Genomic DNA, 23,594 nt, shown 5'->3' with positions numbered 1-23,594 from the left:
CGCATTCATCCCTAACAGGAAGCCACTGCGCATGCTCAGTAGGCTCATCCATATGGATTTATGGGCGTGTTGAGGGCGGGATATGGGGCGGATTCAGCTGCGCAGGTTTCCAGGTGGACTGTGATTCATAAAGGGAACATTGCGTGGAAGTGTGCGTGCACGCGGTTTTATAGATCCGGATTTTTTTTTGCGCCCGCCATTTTCGGCTTTTGGGCGTACGTGCACTTTTAGTATGAATCCTACGCACTCCATTTTAAATGAGGCCCAGGTGTTTATGTCTGTGTAACTGTGTGTGTGCAAAGTGAAAACAAGGCTTTACCTGAACTGCAAGTACAGTGGAGGTGGGAGGGCACAACCACGCCACCAGAGAGACCAGAAGCCGATAAGAAAGAAACCACGGAGCCGCCCCACGGAGGACCAGAAGAGGGCGGGGGGAAACCCCCCGCCAGCAAAAACCGCCCCCCGCCCCTCCCAGGAGGAGGCAGCAAGGAAACCCACAGCGAAGGACCCCCCAACCCCTCGGACCTAAGTGAATGTGTGGATGAGTCAAGAAGAGGAGCAGGAGGAGGAGAAGAGCACGAGGACACGCTGCCTCTGCAGAACCCTCGCCATCCTGAGTGAACTCACACACACCAGTGTCAACAACTTTCTCCCTGCAGCTTTCTGAAAGATGCTTCAAATTAAAAGTAAACTTTTAATTCATATTTTATATGCATACGTTAAAGCTATGATAAAATAACAGTTAGTAGTTGGCCAACACAGAGGTATTAATAACTTGTTCTGTGTGGAAAAGACTGACACATTTTGTTTTGGGGTCCAAAAAAATAAAAAAGACCAGTCCAATAAAAAAAGTTAAATATACATACATAAATATATCCATCCATCATCTATACCCGCTATGTCCTTTGCAGGGTCATGGGGGTCTGCTGGAGCCTATCCCAGCTCATTTCAGGTGAGAGGCAGCGGTACACCCTGGACAGGTCACCAGTCCATCACAGGGCCACATATAAACACACAACCAGACACAGTCACACTCACCTACGGGCAATTTAGAATCATCAATTAACCTACTACGTATGTCTTTGGACCGTGGGAGGAAGCTGGAGTACCCGGAGGGAACCCACGCAAGCACAGGGAGAACATGCAAACTCCACACAGAAGGACCCCACTGGGCCAGGGAGTCGAACCGGGGACCTTCTTGCTGTGAGGCAACAGTGCTAACCACCAAGCCACCGTGCTGCCCGCATACAAACTACTTTAATCATCCTAATCTTACTTTAATCCTCTCAAATATTTAATGAAAGGTCATTGACATTGCAGTCTGTCATAGGCTGCCATGTGTCACGGAGTGGTTGAAGTAGGACCCAAATGCAGGAGACCAAGGAGGGAGGAGTTCCAAAAAAAGGATTCCACCACACTTGTGCCCACGTTTTCTGCTAGGAATCTTAGTGTCATGTTAGACAGCCAGCTGACCTTTAATGAGCATGTTGCCTCGGTTTCCCGGTCTTGCCGTTTCGCTCTGTACAACATCAGGAAAATCAGACTTTACCTGACAGGACATACGGCACAGCTCTGTGTTCAGGCTTTGGTCATGTCACGCATTGACTACTGTAATTCAGTTTAATTAAATTCAGTCAGTCAAAGTTCAGCCTGTGAAATACGGCTGGTGCTTCCACCACAAAGTGGGTTGAAATCATTAGCTAGACTCTTCTCCTCCATTGTTCCCTGATGGTGGAATGACCTACCAAACTCTGTCCAATCCGTGGGTCCGTACTTACTTTTAAGAGAAAGCTAAAGACAAAGTTCTTTAAGGAATATTTGTCTGCATTTAGTTGCTTTCTCTGCTCTTCAGAATGAGTTGGATTTATCCAGCTCTCTGCATGACTCAGCGCTGAGAAAGCTGCATGCACTTATGACAAGGTGATCGTATGATGGTATCTTTATAAGATGTAGTTCTCTTGTATAAAGGCACTGTTATGTTGGGTGGGAATGGAACGCTTAAACATTTTTTTCTAAATCTAGCACTGGCATGGCAGCACCTGTGTCCAACTGGACTCTCAGCAGTCTGACCAGCACTGATCCAGCTGTACCCTAACCCTCCTATGTGATTTCTTGCTGGTGTTGTTCTCTCAGATATAAGTTGCTCTGGATAAAAGCTTCTGCTACATGACACTAGTAGTATTAGTAGTAGTAGTAGTAGTAGTAGTAGTAGTATTAGTAGTAGTAGTAGTAGTAGTAGTAGTAGTAGTAGTAGTAGTAGTATTATTATTATGTCTCAGGTTGTCTGCAGGCAGGTCTGAGAGAGCGAGTGTTATCGTTCAGCCAAGGCCAATAAAGTGCTTTGGTGCGTTTCTTTCTCAAAGGAGAAACTGAGTATGGTGCTTCCCTACAAGTGCAACCGAAGATAGTTGTTACAGGTACAGTAGTTAACCTAATATCAAAGATAGTGGCTAGGATAAATGCAAATAGTAACTGACAGCCTAACAGTTGGCAGCTGGGTACAATGGTAAGTGTCTGAAACGGATCAGACTTTAGTTATGTATTGTAGTTTATCTGAAAAAGGATAAATGTAAAATATAAATAAATATAAACATAAATGTGCATTAAATATAACAAATGTTCATTGAGAAAATGTCGTGAGGCTTTAAGCCTTAAATACATTTCAAGAACAATGACTTGGGATAGCTGAAGGGGTTACCACCCTTTAAAAACATAACTTAGGTGAACACCAATGAAATTAATCTAAAAGATTTTAAATCATTAGAGGGATGTGTTGTCATTAAAAGCATATGATATGTTATAGTTTAATTTTCAAATTAAATTCAAGCACACTTTGTCACTGAGTGTCATTAAATATCAGTCCCACCCCTTGCTGGGATGACTGGAGCAGGTATAAAAGAAGCAGGAGCTGCTTTTTGAAGGTGACACAACATCAGAGTCCTGAGGAGGTAAGGTCATGGTTTCTTTCCTTTATTAGGGTCAAAACAAGCTTGGAGCTACAGATGATTATTTAGATACTAAATATAACTGAAAAATAATGATTTTACACTTGAGAGATTCAAAGCGCAAGATTAATATAGCCAAAAATGCATAACAGTTTATTTACTATTTGCACAAGGTCTTTTGTGCTGCTCGGAGACAACAACGATGGCAACGTGGACATTGATATTCGTGATTCTTGGAGTCACCGTGGGAGCTGCACAGGTAATTTTAGCTGAAAGGAGACTGGGTTTAGTTTCAGTTTGAAATTATATCTGTAAATAAGATCAACAAAATGTTTTCATTCTACATTAATCTTCATAGTGCATTTTTTTTTTTTTACAGACAATCTACCCACTTGATAAGGCTCCAAACTCTGTCGATGACATGTATTATGGCTGCAAAGAGAAGATGTTGCAAAAAGTGAAGAAAGAGTTTCTGCCGGAAGAGAAAAACAAAGTTGAAAACTTCCGTAAGGCCTGGAATGAAGCAAATAAATACTATGATGATAGACGGAACTCTTATACTGGAAAGGATTGTTCCAGCTCTTTGAGTAAAGAACAGATAATGGCTCTTCATGCTTACACTCGTGATGAAGTCTATTCTGAATTTAACAAAGCAGTCCGAACAGATAAAGATAAATATAAGACTACATTTATGTATCACACGCTGCACTTTTTCCTCACAGATGCCATTCAAGTTCTCAAATCTTGCCCTGAAAGCCAAAAATGCTTCACTACCTACCGAGGAGTCAGAAGTATCATGGAGAATAATGTAAAAGAATTTCGTTTTGGGTCTTTTGCCTCCAGCTCAATGGACAAGAGCATTGCTTTAGAATATGGTAACAAAACCTGCTTTGAGATTTACACATGCTTTGGAGCAGACATCACACAGTACTCAGATAAAGAGCGTGAGAAAGAAGTCTTGATCCCCCCATATGAGGTCTTTGAAGTCGTTAAATTAGAGAAGCAATCAGAAAATAAAAACCTTCCTTGTGACTATTTTTATACAGTGAAAAGCACAGAAAAAACTCAATCCGACTTAAACTGTGCCCTTTTCTAAATTCACAGCGGGCAATGTGTGATGAAATGTAAAACAACAATACTCAGGATTTTTCATGATTAGTCTATTCATGCTGAAATGCATTTAAATGTATGCTTGATGCTGTTATGCTCCAGTGAACACTGGTATATTTGTTTATCACTAATGAAGCCAATGGTAATTCTTTCGCAGTTTGTTTGTTTATAAAATTCACACACGGAAAAGGGAAACCATCAGTCTTTCTTCAAAGTTTGTTGGAATCTGCCTGTGACGAGAAATAATTAAAACCTAAGGCAAGAGACAGCAGTGGGCTGAAACTTTATCTTGAAGTCACCATTTTTATTATTGTGTGTTTCAAATGTAAACCACTGATTGTATTCTTTGTCTTAATCCTTAATCAAAACAGAAAGTACTCTGAATAAATTATTTTAAAACAAAAAAGGAACGTTGTCTTATTTTTTTAAATGTACATTTTTTCAGTTTACTTTACAAACAAATTACTTCAGTGTTCAGTGTGCTTCGCCCCCTCTTCAACAAAATGAATAGACCAAATAATAAAAAAAAAAGTATTTAATGCAATACTACAGCAAGAATGAAATCAATGATACATTTGTTTCTGACCACCTTTAACTCTTTTAAACACTGTACTTCACCAGTTGAGCTGTGTCAGAATGAAATATCCAAACAGTTTTATCTCTCCAGCTTCTGAATCGTCATTTGAATATTCTCTTCACTACACACACTCTGAAATTTACCATGATTACTGAAGCTGGATTGTTTCTCAGCTTAAGTTGTCTTGGATAAAAGCATCCGCTAAATGCAATGTAATAATGCAAACTCCATACAGAAAGACCTTGTAATAGAAAAATGTGTATTTAGCATGTAACTTGTGAAACCTTTCACCCAGTACACTTTTCTTGCATACCCTAAAACCTGAAGAACAACTCCTAACAGGGTTTATAATGTGGAAGTGGTAGCCTAGTGGTTACAGAGGTGGGCTTGGGTCTGGAGGACCCAGGTTCCTGAGCGAGGCCCTTCACCCTAATTACTCCCCAGGCGCCAGAATAACGGCAGCCCACTCCTAGTGTAACTAGTGATGGGTTAAAAGCACTCAGTGCATGCACTGCAACGCCCCATCATATCTCAAAGAACTCATCGCACCCCCAACCGCCACCCACTCCTTCCGCTCTGGAAATCAAAACAGCTCAAAACCAAAAAGACGAACCTTCGGACCATGGGTGACCGAGGTTTCTGCTCAGCTGCCTCTCAACTGTGGAACGCCCTCCCCGCCCACCTGAGAGCCCCACAGTCACTTGATGCCTTCAAAAGGGGACTCAAGACTTTTTGTTCACCAAAGCATTTGCCTAACGTCAGTAGGAACTATGTATTTTTAATCTCTTTGCTGTGCATATGTTCTGACTTTCTTGCAATTTTATTCCATCTTATTTTTGCTGCTTTTTTAACTTGTTTTTATTGTAGCACTTCGAGATTTGATTCAAATATAAAGCTCTATTAACACTCATACAGTTAGTTTTCTTTTCTTTTTTTATACTAGAGGTACCAGCAATAACAGGCCAGAGGCCTATAAGCCCGTGTTTTTATCATTGTATGAAGCACAGGAAAACACACAATGGGCACACAAGCCTTTGGAATCTGCAAGAGAGAAAACCAACAAACAGAAACGGGAATGGGCAGAGACACAAACAGCAACCATTCCCGGTCTCCAAAACTAAATCAGGACTAGGCTACTGTGATTATCTGTCCCTAAAACTGTGGAGTGAGCATGTAGGTGGGTGAGCAGGTGTGTATGTCTGTGTAACTGTGTGTGTGTGTGTAATAGTCCAATCAATGCTCCACCTGAACTGCAACTATAGTGGAGGAGGGAGGGAACAACCACGCCACCTGAGAGACCAGCAGCCAGTACTGGAGTTGAGGGGGGATGAGGGGGGATGGCATCCCCCCTGAAATAAAAACGGTCCAAATCATCCCCCCTTTCCATCCCTTATGTCATTTCATCAATGAATGTGGTTTTACTGCTATTTCAACATTTAGAGTCATCACCAGAAAAATAACTTATTTAACCATTTTCACCTGTTTCAAGTACATTTACACTTGAAATAAGTAGGAAAATCTGCCAGTGGGACAAGATTTATCTTCTCATTACAAGCAAATAAATATTTTTCCACTGGCAGATTTTTCTACTTATTTCAAGTGAAAATCTACTTGAAACAGGTGAAAATTGTTGTTTTTTCCAGTGATGAGTCTTTTTTAAGTGTAATGAGATTTTTTTACTAAAATTAGACATTTTAACTAGAAATAAGACAAATATTCTTGTTAAGATTTTGAGTTTTTGCAGTGATCCATTTTACTTATCCTGTGAAGGACAGAGGCATCTTGATAAGTTCAGAAAACTGTTTTTATTGTTGTGTTTTGATGTATTTGATGTAAGCCCAGTGGATATTTAAACTTACAGAAGGCTGTATTTAACTGCTGCTATGTCATTCCTGCAGTATTTCTGCAGCTGTTTTGGTCACTGCTATTATTTGTAATATATTATATTATTTGTAATCAGCACAAATTATCTGTCCCCATATGATAAAATCCACCATCCCCCCTGATTGTTTTTTACAACTCGAGTACTGCCAGCAGCCACATGGAGGACCAGAAGAGGGTGGGAGGAAACCCCCCCACCCCCGTCACAGCAGGCGACGGAGGGGGCCCCCAGGAGCGGGCCCCTGCCACTGTCAGAGCCCCCCAGTGCGGAGCGGCACAGGGTAAAAACAGTCCTCCATTCACGCCCACGACAAACAACATATAAACCTGAGAATGAGTCCCAAGCTGCCACGCCCATCCAAGCACCCCCCCCACAAGGAGAGACCCGCCACTCCAACCCGGCCCGATCCTGTTGCCCCCACACAGGGGACACCCCGGAAGCCCCGTCACAACCACCCCACCCGCCACCACGAGGTAACACCCCCCTATAGACCACCAAAGTCCCCACCAGGCCAGGGACAGAGCTCCACCGTGATGACCCCCACACCCCCCACTCCCCGCCCCCAAGGGCCACTAGAAGCTCATCGTATCCCAGCCCCCCAAGTCAACCCCCAATCCGAAGAGTTACAGGATCAACACCCATCCGACCCCACTAGGTGATGAAGCCCATAAACAGGGACCAGAGAGAAGATGATGTTTAGTGTGTAATATTGGGAAAAATCTGAGACATCCTGATTCAAGAGGATATAGAAAAAATAATCTATGCCTTTGTTACTTCTAGACTAGATTATTGTAATGCATTGCTTTCTTGTTGTATAAACAGTCATATTTAAAAATCTTCAACTGGTACAAAATGCTGCACCAAATTGACTACCGGTTAAAATTAAATTCAAAATATTCCTCCTTATGTACAGTGTTGACTGAAAAAAGCTCCAAAATATCTTAAACCCCTCATAGTTCCATACTAGTGGAACGCGCTGCTCTCTAAATGCAGGTTTACTTGCTGTTCCAAGAATCTGCAGGTCTAGAAAGGGGGGCAGAGCTTTTACCTGTCAGGGTGTCCTTTTATTATGAAGGCAACTTCTGGCATTGGTCCAGGAGGCAGTATCCCTTTGTACTTTAAAGGTTTCACTGAAGACATTTCTTTTAAATAAAGCCCTTTAAAAATATTATATGTACTAATAAAACCACCTCTTAGTTATGCTGCTATAGGTCTAGGCTGCAGGGGGACTTCAATGATGGCGCCACCCTCGGCACCCCATCTCTCTCATCTTAGTTTAAAGGGGACCTATTATGGCATCTAATACCTATTTTAAACTGGCCTTGAATGTCTTATAAACAAGCTTTTGATTGTTTTTGCTAAACAAATTAGAAATTCAGCCTCTGAGCCATGTCTTTATCTTCCTTTATCTTCTCTAACCTCATTATCTATGCTGGATTCTGATTGGGCGGGGAGGCTATGATAATGAGGCTCTGTGCTGATTGGCTGCCTGAATGACGCGATACACCGCTACGGAAAAATGGCGGAAGCTCCGGCCAGCGGAGTTAGTTGTGGGCGTGGTTTCACGCATCGGAGGCCAACCTATGTAAATCGCATCTTCGTTACCTAACGAAAGGAGCAGAATCTGAACGGCTCGTAGAAGCCACATCACACTGGATGGCTCATCCGGGCGGCTGTACAGACACTACAGAATTTGGTTGCTTTCCTCCTTCTCTGAGTTGTCAGGCTGAGGGGAGACCACTTTATATATGTTAAAGCAAGAGAAAACGTGTTTTTCATCATAGGTCCCCTTTAAGATTGTTCTGGATCATTGAATAGCATTAACATTGTCTATCTAAAAAAACAAAAAAAAAACAGGGTGACTATTTGCACCAGGGTACAAATAGCAAGCCCCTACCAGCTGAGCTATTCACACTCTGTTAACATATGAAAACAGATGTGTTGCATGTGCACCAATGTGTCTGCAACCGAAGGCGTTTTTCACTTGCCCATGCGCATGTGCACCACTCTAAAATTGGAACCATGTCCAACAATAGAGCCAGGCAAACGTCTGCTCTCACACTTTTGTATGAACAATTTTTGCTCTTATGTCATTGTAAGATATTTTGAAGAGATTAAATGAAGTTTATCAAAAGATTCAAATGGATTTGTTTTTTTACATTGATATTGGTAGCAGGGTGTAAATAACCTACGCATCAGTACTTGCCCCCGGGTGTAAATAGCCTAAGCAAAAAAAAAACCATTGTCTATCTTCAGTAGTCTCTGTCCCTGGTCCTTCTGCAAGTCCTACCATGGCGATGCTGGTTCCTACTGCAACTGTCCTGTTCTTCTTCTGTTTTCTTAATTACGTGCAGCCCAGTTGTGCATTGGTTAGCACTGACACTTCACAACTAAAACTTTCAGTTGGATCTTGGTTCATCTGGGTTTTATCTGTGTGGAGTTTGCATGTTTTTTCTATAGGTTTCCTCCTGCCCTAAAAACATGTTTTTAGGCTAACAGGTCCTACCAAAATCCTGCCTAGGCTTCATTTACATGAACTTTACTGTAATTTTAATTATAGGTGTAATTATGAATGCCAGGATTAATTAGGAGGATTTTGGTCTAATAAATAGATCAATCTGTGAAAGAGAGAGAAGTGAGTGAAATTGCCTTTGCTGTGAAATCGCCTTCAGTGGTCCTTGGACTAGAAAAGCGCTATATGAGCATGTTGTTTTATTTATGCAGTAATTGGGGGGGTAACTAAGAATATGTAGAGTTTGCAAGTAACATCATGACTGTTTGCAAGGAAATGTGTTAAAGTTGTTTTTACAGCTTTTTGTCTGAAACCCTAGCATTTCCTGTTTTAAAACCAGCCTCTCACCACAAATTGTTGTGAATAAGAGCAATGTGTTTGCAGAGCAGGTGAGAGCCTTTTATCACTGGTGCATAGAAACCACTTTGAGATGCTGCCTAACAGTTTGGTGTATCAACTGAATCAGAAATATGTCCAAGAGTCACAAACACAAAATGTAGCTGTAACTTTTTTTTTTTTTTTTTTTTATTTTTATCCCGGTTTTTTCCCCATTTTATCACCCAGTGCTCCTACCTAGACAGTCCTGGGCATTGCCATCCTCTACCGCATCTTTTCACCAGGCAGGGTGGGGATTCTCCGGCCGGACGTAGCGCGTGGAAGGATCACGTTATTCCGGCCGGATCCTCCCCACCCCATCTAGCGCCCCGGCTGGCCAGAGGGGGCATGTATAGCCCAGGACTGTGTGCATGTTTTTGTGAGGGTAGCTCACATTAGCTACCCAAGGAAACACGGGGAGAACATGCAAACTCCACACAGAAAGGCCCTTTCGCCAACCCCACCCAGGGTGTGGGCACTGAAGTCATGGGGGAACTAACATGCACTTCAGCGCCCACAGCGTCCCCGGCGGGAATCGTATGGAGCCAAATCAAGGCCAAAAGTTTGAGAGGGACCTGGCTGCAGGCAAGATGGCCGACAAGGGCGCGGCCATTTTTTCCATCCATACCGGAATTCCAGACCGGAAGTTGGTCTTCTTCGTGTATATTATTATTCGTCGCGCCGAACCAGACCGGAAGTTGGTCTTTTTTTTTTTTTTTTTTTTTTTTTTTTTTTTTTGTTGAACATACAATAACACAGTATCATAACATTTTCTCGTAAGGACATTAATACATTTTAAACATGAAGTGGAATGTTGTCATCAAGTATAAGCCATGTACAAAATATATATATATATATATATATATATATATATATATATATATATATATATATATATATATATATATATATATGTAGAAATGAATCAAAACAAAACAAACAAAACAAAACAAAAAGGGGTTGTTATTTTAAAATACTAGTAAAACCATTTGCATATATTTTCAAAATCAGGCAAAACAAAAACCATAACAAAATAGGAGCAAGGTCTGAGGCATGAATCACAAAAGCAAAAAACAAGATATGTCGTCACAAATCTTTTTAGCCAATTTGCTGGAATCCATTTTTTTGAGGGACAAAAAGAACAATTTAAAATCATTTAAAAACCAATCAAAGGAGGGTTTACCATTTCTCCATTTACAGCAGTGAATATGATATTTACCCATGAGGATAATTATATTAATCATATCAGATATAACAGCCTTCAAATTGTCTACATACAAAAAAATATGAGAAATATCAAAAACTGGTATGTCATCCATTTTAAGTAATAACCAACTTCTCAATTCTTTCCAGAAGTTTCTGGACACAGGACATAAGAAAAACATATGATCTAATGTTTCATCTGCTGCATTACAGAAAGTACACAGGTCAACTTCAAACTTAAATCTTTTTTTAAGAAATTGACTGTTATACCCAGATGCTGAATCTCTGGAATGGGTGCAGTGCCAAATGTGCAAGGGCTGGCTGCACAAAGATTGTGCTGGAAAATGCCATAAATATATCAACAATGATTCATTCAGCTGTGGATGCACAGATATGAATGACAGACCAAGGTACTACACCATTTACTATTTAAATATCTAGTTTATGGTTTTTGCACTAGCTGCTGGCAGTCGTCATATATATTTATTTATTTATTTTTTCCTCTATCTGCAGGATCATGGATGCTGTTGAGAAAGGAGGGATTCTGGCAGTGTTTTCCAAGGATCAGATCAAGGTAACTTTTGAATAGACTGTGCTGTTTGTAATTACATTCTCTATCAGTGATTAAATGTTCACCCTTTACTCTTTCAGAGCATATACGATGATCTGATTAACGGAAGCATCCGTTCCAACAGGATGTACATATGGCATAACCCATCCACCTCAACTAACCTCAAACAGCACTTAAAGCTAAGGACGCTGAATTTCAGTGACCAACGGGTAAATGAAAATGCCATCAGTCATGTATACGTGTGTTCACAGATATATAACATATAAAAGATGAATTTATTGATTTGTACTTTTATTTTCAATAGATCTTTGCGTTACTGAGGGTGATTGAGGAGGTCACTGGAATAGGAGCAAAAATAAAGGGAGGGGAGATAAGACTACTGGATTTTGTTTTCCATGTAATGCTCCCAGAGGTAAGACGGTCAATAGAGCTTCCTTGGGAAATGGAAGGAAATTATTAGGTGGTCAATATTTTATTCCTTTGGAAAACATGAAACCAAAACAGTGCACACGTTAGAGTATGATTAGATCATTTAACTGTTTTTCAGATATTGATCAAAATCCTTGAAGGAGAGGGCATGACCAGACTGAAGGCTGAGATCATGCTGGCCAGTGGGAGCCTTTTTTAAGTCTTTTTAAGCCCCCCCCCCCAGAGATCAAGATGGCCAGTGGAAGCCTTTTTTAAGTTTTTTTTTTTTTTATCTTTTGATCTTTGATCTTGATATTTTTTCCATTATGTTCAGTGTAATTTGTTCATGCGTTTCCCTTGTTTTGTGTCTTTTTTCTATGCATGTTTGTTTTTCTATTTGATATTCTGAGAATAAAAAGTTGATTTCAAAAAAGAACTCCAAGTCAAGTTCTTACTGTTGCCAGCATGATAGTGTAATGTTGTGTTTAAGTGGATTCCAGAAAATAAGATAGAATTAATAGAAAACGGATAAATAGGAAAATATAAATATTGTTGACAATTTGAAATAAAGAATTGTGAAAAAAAGACCAACTTCCTGTCTGGATCAGCGCGACGAATAATATACACGAAGAAGACCAACTTCCTGCAAAACAACTTTTGAACACAATTGAAGAATATAATTTATTGGATAAGCCCTAGCCCTTTGAGTTATTTTCCTTTTTTTTTAATTTAATTTAATTTATTTTCCTCTGTACTCTTTATGCACCTTTTCCCTGATACAAAGATATGATGCCTTGTTGTTTGTATATGAATATATTTTCAATAAAGTAAAAAAAAAAAAAAAAGACCAACTTCCTGTCTGGATCAGCGCGACGAATAATATACACGAAGAAGACCAACTTCCGGTCTGGTTCAGCGCGACGAATAATAATATACACGAAGAAGACCAACTTCCGGTCTGGAATTCCGGTATGGATGGAAAAAATGGCCGCGCCCTTGTCGGCCATCTTGCCTGCAGCCAGGTACTCTTGAAAAGTTTTGCTAATTTGAAAATAAAATTTGAACCTGAAAATTCTTTTTTACAGTTTCAATTTAATTTTTTTCAGTATCAGATCTTTTTTTCAGTTTCAAATCTTTTTATTTCAGTTTCAAATCTTTTTTTCAGTTTCACGTCTTTTTTTTCCAGTTTCACTTCTTTTTTTTTCAGGTTCAGACTTTTGGCCCCGATCTGGCGTGGGGGGCGTGGCATCAACTGAGAGGGGCGTGGCATCATGAGTGACAGCAGAACAGAGAAGGCGGGGGACGTTCCTCAGTCATGTTGCCTTCAGGAAACGTAGGTTGCAGAAGTTATCAGTAGAAGTATGATTCAACACTGTATACACCATATTCACGTGATTGGCAGTGGAAAAAACTGATATTATTGACACATTTCTGTTTAAAAAGCTGTTTTAGACCGTACTTGGTAGTATGTGGAAGTGGGAAATGTCAAACTTTAAAGTGTGGCTGTTGAACTGTACACCTGCATAGTTTATTGCTTTTATACTGCGATTGGTGTCAAGTACGATCTAAAACAGCTTTTTAAACAGAAATGTGTCACTAATATCAGTTTTTTCCACTGCCAATCACGTGAATATAGTGTATATACAGTGTTGAATCATACTTCTACTGATATCTTCTGCAACCTACGATTCCTGAAGGCAACATGACTGAGGAACGTCCCCCGCCTTCTCTGTTCTGCTGTCACTCATGATGCCACGCCCCTCTCAGTTGATGCCACGCCCCCCACGCCAGATCGGGCCCAAAAGTCTGAACCTGAAAAAAAAGAAGTGAAACTGAAAAAAAAAGAAGTGAAACTGAAAAAAAAGACGTGAAACTGAAAAAAAAAGATTTGAAACTGAAAAAAAGATTTGAAACTGAAATAAAAAGATTTGAAACTAAAAAAAAGATCTGATACTGAAAAAAATAAAATTGAAACTGTAAAAAAGAATTTTCAGGTTCAAATTTTATTTTCAAATTAGTAAAACTTTTGGCCTTGATTTGGCTCCATAAAATCGAACCCAGGTGTGAGACGGCTGCACTACCTGCTACGCCACCGTGCCCCCTGTAGCTGTAACTTTTATTTTATATTCTATATACATACATTAAAGATAAAATAACAGTTAATAGTTGGCCAAAATAGAGACATTTTTTCTGTGTGGAAAAGACTGACACATTCTGTTTTGGGGTCAAAAAATAAGAAAAGAAAAAAGGCCAGAACAATACATTTACAGAGCTCCCATGTGTCACGGAGTGGTTGAAGTAGGACCCAAATGACCAAGGAGGGAAGAGAGCCAAAAAAGGTGATTTATTATGCCAAAAACAAACCAAAAGCACTGCAAGAGTAGGGTTTAATAAAAAAAAAAAACACAAAAGCTTTCCAAAAACCCCCACTATAAATCTGGGGGGGACGGATGGGGTCATTATAAATCTGGGGGGGGCGTGTCCCCCCCGTCCCCTCCTCCTCCTCCGAATCCACCTGTACTCTTTCTGGCCCTGCTGCAAGCGCTGCTGCTGCTGCTGCTGCTGCTGCTGCTGGTGATGGGGCAGCAAACATATCTGTCAGTTTAGCACACTTTTGTGCATCTTTTTTTAGGTTTTTCTTTTTTTTCTCCCTCAATTTTTCTGCGCTCGCCTTTTGCTTCTGTACCGGTGCTCTCTCCATTCTTGCTCGCTGTCTGAACATGTTCTGACCTGTTTTTGGTCAAGGGGCAGGGCAGGGAGGGGCCGAGGAGGGCTGAGAGAAATCATTGGATTAGGTCAATGTCTTTAAAAAAAATCAACCAATGGGCCTTCGCGGTCGACAGATATCTTTTTAATATAGTTTTTTTTCCCCCTCTAATCACAGGCCCGTGCGGGCCGGTCCAAAAATGTGCCTCGGCCCACCGGGCATTGCCCGGTACGCCAGATGGCCAGTCCACCCCTGCTGGAAGCCATCGCAACACCATCTAATCCCTTCCTAAAATGCTTTGGACCAAAAATAATAACCTCTGTTTTATTGGAATTTAGAGAGCAAAACATTTCCGGACATTCAGTCCTTGATGTCCCTAAGACATGCCTGAAGTTTAACTAATGGTTCTGTTTCATCTGCCGTCATAGACAAATAGAGCTGTGTATCATCAGCATAGTGCATATAGCAGTGAAAATGTATGCCGTGATTCTGGATTATACTTCTACTTCTGTCACAAGGTGTGGTTGTTGAGGACCCAAAAGCAGGAGAGCAGGAGGCAGGAACTCGCAACAAAACAGGATTTATTGAGCAAAAACAAAACCAAAAACGCTGCTGGGCAGGATCAAAAGCAGAACAAAAACTGGAATCCAAAAACGACGAGGAGACATGGAGGGAGCAAACAGTACGGACCGACAGGGAACAAAGGAATGACAAGACCAGATATACACAGGGGATAACGAGACACGACGAGACACAGGTGCAGACACAATCAGGGCAAATGGGAAACAGGAGGGACAGAACTGAAACTCAAACTGGGGGGAAGTGTCAAACCCTGACAACTTCTACTATACTTATACTTCCCAATGACTGCATTTATAAACTGGACAAGATTGGCCCTAGCACTGAACCCTGCGGGACACCATAACTGACCCTCTGTACATGAACAAGCTGGAATCTGTCAGATAGATATTATTTAAACCAACATAGAGCTGTCCCTTTAGACCCAACAACATGTTGTATTCATTTCTTTTTTAATTTATTTAATTTCTTATTAAGTGTGGTTCTACACACCATTCATTATAAAAGCAGCATTTTGTTCTTCATCTGGTTCTTTGAGCAATGCTAAATTAATATGACGCATGTAATTTACTGTCCATAGTCATGTCACATAACTATGACTGTTCAGACACCGTGGTCCCCTTTAAATGGTAGTTTTTCCTTTGCTTCATAAAAATAAATGGAACACGCATTCGTGTTCTCAACATGAGAAATTGTCTCGGTTTCTTGAGTCCTTGTCCCAACGCTAGTCACTGTACAATTGAGTCATGCAGTTGCTGCTTCTGGTTGTTCATGTTTGCTAGTTTGAAAATATCAGTTCCAGTATCGTCTATGCATGGCCCTGATGATCTTTAGCTCCCTACACCATCGCTCCTGCACCAGTGAATTACTAACCTCCCAGCTCCTGCACTCAATCATCTGGATGTAAAAGCCAGACTTTATGGGATCTGAGAATCCCTGTGAACTTCAGAACCTAAGAATTTTGGTCATTAGACTCCTGATGTAGCTTCTTTGTAATCTCAAAAGGAAAAAATGTTGCACCCATTGCAAGAGCACCGGTGGTTGTGGGGACACCAGCAGCACTCCTGTTATTCTGTTTTTTTTGTACCTTCTTTGTAGTTTATTAAAACGTAGAAACTATTCACATTGGTGAGTGTTCTGTGTTATAGACCTGAACTTCTAAAAGCCAAATAGTCATACTAACTGCTCACTTGAGTACTAAATAAATTCACACCTTTGCAGAAACACTTGCTAGTCGTTGTCAAGCACATTGTGAAAGTGTGATAACTTGTGGTTATCAAGAAATGTGTTTGTATGAGTCATCACACAAGAATACAATCTATATCAACATTTTAATTTGCTATTGAGCAGCACCCAAACCCTGTGAAGAGGTTGATGTGAGAACCCCTCCTTCTGTTCACTGCTCACTTATAAGTCATGTAAGATACAGGGAAGGGTGTTCTCTCTCCTTGGTCAAATTTGACATTTACTTTTTTGATTATTTTCCTTTTTCATGTCATATTTTGCTGAATAAATCTGAAGGAGGTTCATTTGTTTTTACCTGAGAAGACGATGCTTTCATTTTTCAGTTTTTCCCATCTTTCATCTACAAAGAAGATCTTCACAAGGTAAAAGTTGACAGATTTTTATAAAATGTCTGATTAGTTTAGTTTGCACAATAGTGGATTTAAAAATAGAATATCATCAGGAAATAATTGTCCACTGACTGACCTACAGATGAAATTAACATATAAACAACAAGCCTGTAGTTGGGATACATGATGTCTGCAACTCTTTTTTTTTTCCCAAAGGCATATATATGTGCATTATTAACATATATATATATATATATATATATATATATATATATATATATATATATATATATATATATATATATATATTTGCATACATATGCATACACATACAAACCCAGTTTTTTTTTTTTTTTGGGGGGGGGGGGGGGGGGGGGTGACATCCACTGCCAATCCAGGAAGCAGGAACACACGGAGGCACACGTCAAGCACTGGAAATCTGCAACAAAAATCACAAACAAAACACAAAACCGACAAAACCGACACGGAGCCGACCAAAACACGAGCAGCAATCGACCCAAATCTCGAGATCTGATCACAGTCTGAGCTAAGCTACCGCGATTAAAGGAGCATGAGGCAGGATTGAGGCAGGATTTATGAAAGAAATTCGTATACGTTTTAAGTTTTCTAGTAATAATGTCAGATGAAGCGTTCCAAACCCAAAAGAATGAGCCCTCTAGTGTATCTCTCCGTTGCCTTGAACAGGCTGTGTGCTGCAAAATGTGCTGCAATTCGGCCGCCGAATTTCCCGCGCTGTCCTGCGGATGTGACGTCACATGACGCTGCATGTGCGTTCTCCCCGTTCTCCCGTGCCGGCTTCACTGTTGGCTGCAGTACCCCCAACGGCCTTCGTGGTGAAGGGTGGCGCTAGAGAGTCATTTCTTAAAAGGAGCCTCATGCTCCTTTAAAGGAGCCGGAGGAACCGCTGTCACGTCAAGTACCGATGAGGACTGAAGCCTGAATTATGGCTCCGCGTTAAATCGACGCAGAGCCTCGCCGTAGGGTACGGGCCCTGCGTTGGTGTAACGTGGAATCATAAATCAGCCTTGAGCGGCAGCCGACGCGTGTCCATGCGCACCATTCTTTGATTCCATCCCTTCTAAGGTGGTTTTGGCATTTAAAAGTTCAAAAGTCTCATCCTTTATCAGCTGGGGTAGCTTAATGTTGTCACTGCATACTACAGGCTGGGGGTGGACCTGTCAGCGGGGCCAATGGGGTACAGCAGCAGTGATGAGCAAAGGGAGAAATTAAAATGGGGTAATGGAAACAAACGCTAAAGGGGTCAGAATAATATAACCATTATTTAGAGTTGTAAGCAAATTCTTGGATTCTTCATTTCTTTGCAATCCTTTTGAAAATAATTTTGTACTTGGAATTTTGTACTTTGTACTTTGTACTTTTGTACTTAAGTACATTTTACACCATGTACTTTTGGTACTTTATTATATTTAAGTTGAGGTACTTTTATACTATACTTAAGTAATGTTCTTAATGGGTACTTTTTACTTTTACTTAAGTAATTTTCAAGCAGAAAATTTGTTCTTTTACTTAAGTACAATATTTTTGTACTTTTTCCACCTCTGCCCTGGTGTTGAGTGCATATGATGAATGCCATAAAAACAGGGAGGGGGAGGACCAGTTATCAACTTGACACCGACCCCTCCTTCCCGAACTAAGTGTCCTTGTCAAATGTATTTATGAAGTGTTGAATTTGCAGTGTCTACAGTGCTGTTAAAACCGTAAGGCGCGGAGGGCTGGCCACGCGGGACAATGCCCCCCACGACCCGGACCCCCCACCCCTGATGTCTGCAACTCTTGATTTACAGTACAGACCAAAAGTTTGGACGCAAGTTGTCATTCAAACAAATGGGGAAGTGTGTCCAAACTTTTCGTCTGTACTGTATATTTATCATTCTAATAAAAATACAAATACAGTGAGACAAATGTTTAATGTAACAATGCTATACCTTTCAAATTTTTCAAACATTTCAACAAAGATCACTAGTAGACAGTACACAGTCTCTACATTTCTGAAGCTGCTGAAAATCACAAATAAAACTCCTACTTTCTGAGTGGCACTTCATCAAGTACAACTATCAATAGTTACAGATGATTGTTTAGATCTGTTTTCTTCTTACCTTAAAGGAGCTTGAGGCTCCTTTTAAGGAATGAGACTCTCTAGCGCCACCCTTCACCACGACGGCCGTCGGGGGTACTGCAGCCAACAGTGAAGCCGGTGTGGGTACCAGATTGCAATATTTTCCCCGGAAGTGTGCGTTTTTTCCCCGCGATGGTATTTTAGTCAGAAGCAGCAGATCATAGTGGAGGTAAAAGGGAGAAGAAACATATACAAGGAATTATCAGAATTATCAGTGATCTTACTGACATAGGCTAAAAAAAATATTAGAGTTAAAATATTTATTAGGGACTATTTTCATTAGACAATTGGAGATTCATCAGTGAGCTGAGAACAATAATAGCCTACTATATACAGTATAGGGTAAACAATCTTTTGCTTGCTGCATAGCAGTAAGCAGTTAAATATTTTGATCTTAATAGACATTTTAAATTATCGATTTGCTTTATTACATTTATTAATCATCAGTTTTCACAAGACGGAACGTCATCACGTACGGTCAAAAGCCAATCACAAGACGAAACGTCATCACGTACGGGGAGCCGGGAAAAAAAAGCAGGTGGGAAAAAAAAGCACCGACACCGGCACGGGAGAACGGGGAGAATGCACATGCAGCGTCATGTGACGTCACATCCGCAGCCCAGCGCGGGAAATTCGGGCCCAGAATTGCAGCACATTTTGCAGCACACAGCCTGTTCAAGGCAACAGAGAGATACACTAGAGGGCTCATTCCTTTGGGTTTGGAACGCTTCATCTGACATTTTTACTAGAAAACTTAAAACGTATACAAATTTTTTTCATAAATTCTACCTCAATCCTGCCTCATGCTCCTTGCCAAATGTGTGAATTTTACATTTGAGAAATCTGCAGCCAAATCACAAGATTATGTTAGCCAGACATGTTTAAAAGAGTATTGACTGTTTTCACAGGTGCTGTTGGAAGATGGCAACTTGGGCAGCTGTATTTGTGATGCTTGGAGTCACCATGGCAACTACAAAGGTAATGGGATTTAAGAGGAGACTTGGTTTACCGGTAAGTTGATTCTGAAATTATATCTGTGAAAAAGATGAACAAAACACTTTTATCCCGTGTCAACCTTCATAGTTATATTGTTTTATGCAGGACGACATCCAGTTCGACATGGCTCCAAACTCTGTCGATGACATGTATGATGGCTGTAGAGATAAGATGTTGGAAAAAGTGAAGAAAGAGTTTCTGCCACAAGAGAAAATAAATAAAGACTTTAATCGGACCTGGAACGAAGCAGAGAAATACTACGACAAGAAATGGAGTCCACATAATGGAAAAAATCCTTTCAGTCACCTGACAAAAGAACAGATAATGGCTATTTATGCTTACACTTGTGATGAAGTCTATCTCAAATTCAACACAGCAGTTCGAACAGGAAAAAATAACTATAAGACGACATTTATGTACCACACGCTACACTTTTTCCTCACAGATGCCATTCAATTTCTCAATTCTCCCAGATCTAAAAGCTGCGTCACCACCTACCGAGGAGTCAACATAGCCTTTAAGAAAAAGAAAAACATATTGGTCTTTAAAAGCAAGTTTCGCTTTGGCTCTTTTACTTCCAGCTCAATGAATAAGACCGTTGCTTTAGAATTTGGTAACATAACCTGCTTTAAGATTTACACATGCTTTGGCGCAAACATCACGCAGTACTCTAGTATCAAGGAGGAGAGTGAAGTCTTGATTCCACCTTATGAGGTCTTTGAAGTCAGTAAGGTAGAGAAGCGAACGAAGAGGAACAAACTTCCTTGTGATTTATTTTACACAGTGAAGAGCACAAAAAAAGTTCAATCCACCTTAAACTGTGCCCTCTTCAGAACTGAGCAGCCACCATTGTGTAGTAAAATGTGCAACAATACTCACAATTTCCATAACAATGGGTGGATCTGAATATTTAAATACATGCATGAGGCAGCATGGCGGCTACAACTTTCTGTGTGATGTTGGATGTTCTCTCTTGCTGGTTTTCTCCCACAGTCCAAAACCATGTAAGTCAAGTTAATTGGTGGTTATAAATTGTGCATAAGAATGAGTGTGTGTGTGATGTTTGTATATTTGTATATTTGTGGCCCTTCAATGGACTGGCGACCTGTCATGCACGTGCACTTGTCTTTCGCCGGAAAAGAGCTGATATAGTCTCTAGCAGTCCCCCTGAATTTAAATAAGCGAGTGGAAATATATGCTTGATGCTTTTGTATTCCAATCACCAAAGGTGCATGTTTATCAAAAATGTAAACCAATGATTATATTGAGTGTCTTAATGCTCTTTGATCACAAGGTATAACCAAAGACAATCTTTTATCTAAAACTCAAATGACTACTAATAAATTAAAAGAAAAAAAGACTGCCTTTTTTCTTTTTCTTAATATTGTATAAACATTTTCAGAGGATATGGAATCAGTAATTATAAATAATGCTACTTACATATTGTAAGTTCACATGGGAGTTTTTGTTTCTCAAACAGGGCTAAGTGGCCAAATGATGTGGAAAACGTTCATTAATACAATAAAGCAACCTTACAGCAACAACATCAGTGATTCATCTTTACTAGCTTGATTAATGTAACACCATCTTTAAAAGTCTACCTAAAAAATCAGCAGACAACTGCAGCTCATTCAGAACTCTGCTGCTTGAGTCTTCACTAAAGAAAGTGGACCATATTGGTCCAGCTCTGAGGTCTTTACACTGACTGCCTGTCCATCAGAGGATATGCTTTAAAGTTCTGATGCTGGTGGATAAAGCTCTGAATGGTCTAAAACACATCAGTGACCTCCTGACCATCTGGGTCTGTTTTTCTTATCAATTCCCAGTGTCAGATTCAGACATGGAGAAGCTGCATTCAGCATCCGCCAGAGTCCTTACAAACACCAGGAAAATGGACCACATTACACCGGTCATGAAATCGCTCCACTGGCTTCCAGTGATGGAGTTTAAAACCTTACTGCTGGTCTACAAAGAACTGAATGGTCTTGGACCAAAATACATGCTGGATCTGTTAGTTCCTATGAAGCTCCCAGACCCCTGAGGTTCATCTGGATCTGGTTTGTTGTGGTTCCCAAGAACCAGAACCAAGCAAGGTGAGGCAGCGTTCAGTTATTCTGCTCCTCACCGGTGGAACAAACTTCCTGTAGACCTGAGGTCTGCTCCAACTGTAGATCCTTTAAATCAGGCCTAAAAACATTACTGTTTACTGAAGCGTACTCTTAAATTAAATACTTACCTGCTGTACTCTACTGCCCTTATTTTTAAACAACTTTTTATTATTTTACCTCTTTTCTTACCATTTTATTTGTTATTTACTGTTTAATTGTGTCTTGCTGCTTTTAATGTTGATGTAAAGCACTTTAAATTACCTTGCGTTGAATTGTGCTATACAAATAAAGTTGCCTTGCCTTCTATGCTCCGGGTGTCTGGAACAAACTCCCAGAAAGCCTCAGATCAGCTGAAACACTCCAGGATGAAGACACCTGTTCTCCTCTGCATTTGAATAAAGTTCCACATCTGAACTGGCACTGTTAATCTTGAGTTCTTTCTTTTTGTTTAAACTGTAAATGATGCTTTTTAGTTATACTATGTGATGTTTTAGTGTCTCTGTACAGCACTTTGAATCAACTTGTTGTTGAATTGTGCTGTACAAATAAATCAGCCGTTGTTTTTATCCATGCCCTGCAACAGGTCTTACAATTTACCATTTACCATTTGTATGAAACACCCAGTTATTCCCATGATTCTCAACTGGTGGCTGACAGACCCGTTTTCAGTGTGTTGTGGGCCTTTGCCTCAGACTCCAAGCACTCTTTGGGAGTACTTCTCAGTTGTTGCACCTTATTTCAAGTATGTGCATTAATGCGCTGTTAATTCTGCACATTCTGAGGTTCCAGCTGCATCATGTTTTCATTAAAAAAAGTTCAAAAGTTCAAAAATGTCCTTGACCTGAGTCATGTCTTGTCATTTAGGAGTGACAGTGGGTCCTGAAGCTGGACCAGATGAAAACCACTGAGTTATTTAACTTCTTTCATAATAAAAACTGGAATTCACAAAATAAGTCAATCTGTCACAGTAACAGCAACAGCATCATAAAACACTGCTAAACACCAAGCCACCATGCTGCCCGAGCCTTAATGCTAATCTGTTATATTGAGTTTATGCCAAAAGATAAAGTCTCTAGGCTACTCGTAATCCAAACAAAACACAAAACAGAGCTAAATGTCTGTTTTGGATTAAGCTGCCAACCCAACATCCAGACAATCAACCAGGACGTCAAGGTGACATTAGCAGTTATAAGCATTGTTACTTTGATTTACTCAAGAATGAATATGGGCATCTTATTGATTGATCTTATTGATTCATGTGGACGTTAATTGGAGGAAAAAGTATTTGGACAAAGAGTCGTAAATATAATGATACATTTTGATACTTGGATGAAAACCCTTTGCATTAGTGTCTGGCTCAAGTCTGGCATCTATGGTTTCACATCACCAGTTTCTGAGCGTCCTCCCTGAAGGTGCGTTTCCAGGCCCTTTTCTTGGTGTGTTTGAGTCATTATCCATCTTCACTGTGAAGCACTGTCCTATACATTTTGAAACATTTGTATAATCTTAAACACATCTGAATTCAGTAGTTACATCATCAATAAACACCAGTGAAGCTGTTTCATTAACAGGCTAACATTTTCATGCCCCTTCATGGAAACTTCTTGAATGTTACCAGTGGCTTTTCATTTTGTAAACTCTTTTTTTTTTTTTTTTACCATAATTAGAACTGCTTTAACGTTAAAGTAATTAAAGACTTTGTATATACCAAATACAGGCTGCTGAGTGAATAAAAGCAGACGGAGAGGAAGCCTGGCTGCTTGTAGTAGTAAATCAGGAGTAGTAAATCACAACATGAAATACAAAAATATATTCTTCATGACGCCAGACTTCATACAGCAATAATTTATTCTTAATGCCAAGTCTTCACTCAGGAAATCACAAGTCAA

The 23,594-nt window shown here is 40.2% G+C and overlaps 2 protein-coding genes across 2 annotated transcripts; both read left to right on the top strand.

The window, feature by feature from the left end:
* The first annotated feature begins 3,122 nt into the window (after positions 1–3,122).
* Positions 3,123–4,419, top strand: LOC133452775 (ecto-ADP-ribosyltransferase 5-like). Its single transcript, XM_061732397.1, has 2 exons — positions 3,123–3,204; positions 3,325–4,419. Exons 1-2 carry the CDS (start codon positions 3,148–3,150, stop codon positions 4,039–4,041), a joined length of 774 nt encoding a protein of 257 aa, XP_061588381.1. The 5' UTR covers positions 3,123–3,147; the 3' UTR covers positions 4,042–4,419.
* Positions 4,420–16,292: 11,873 nt separating this feature from the next.
* LOC133452768 (erythroblast NAD(P)(+)--arginine ADP-ribosyltransferase-like) lies at positions 16,293–22,045 on the top strand. The gene is made up of 3 exons (XM_061732382.1): positions 16,293–16,476; positions 19,510–19,612; positions 19,703–22,045. The coding sequence occupies exons 1-3, from the start codon at positions 16,421–16,423 to the stop codon at positions 20,501–20,503; spliced, it is 960 nt and encodes a 319-aa protein (XP_061588366.1). The 5' UTR covers positions 16,293–16,420; the 3' UTR covers positions 20,504–22,045.
* Positions 22,046–23,594: the final 1,549 nt, after the last annotated feature.

The sequence above is a fragment of the Cololabis saira genome, chromosome 1, assembly GCF_033807715.1.
Source record: "Cololabis saira isolate AMF1-May2022 chromosome 1, fColSai1.1, whole genome shotgun sequence".
Lineage (NCBI taxonomy): Eukaryota > Metazoa > Chordata > Actinopteri > Beloniformes > Belonidae > Cololabis > Cololabis saira.
This window is presented reverse-complemented; position numbering and strand designations above follow the sequence as displayed.

Bases quoted from the DNA above. Each gene is read 5' to 3' on its own strand.
- LOC133452775 (XM_061732397.1), top strand. From the start codon at position 3,148: ATGGCAACGTGGACATTGATATTCGTGATTCTTGGAGTCACCGTGGGA. The intron at 3,205-3,324 runs GTAATTTTAGCT...TTTTTTTTACAG, and splicing joins TCACCGTGGGAGCTGCACAG to ACAATCTACCCACTTGATAA.
- LOC133452768 (XM_061732382.1), top strand. From the start codon at position 16,421: ATGCTTTCATTTTTCAGTTTTTCCCATCTTTCATCTACAAAGAAGATC. The intron at 16,477-19,509 runs GTAAAAGTTGAC...CTGTTTTCACAG, and splicing joins ACAAAGAAGATCTTCACAAG to GTGCTGTTGGAAGATGGCAA. The intron at 19,613-19,702 runs GTAAGTTGATTC...TGTTTTATGCAG, and splicing joins AGAGGAGACTTGGTTTACCG to GACGACATCCAGTTCGACAT.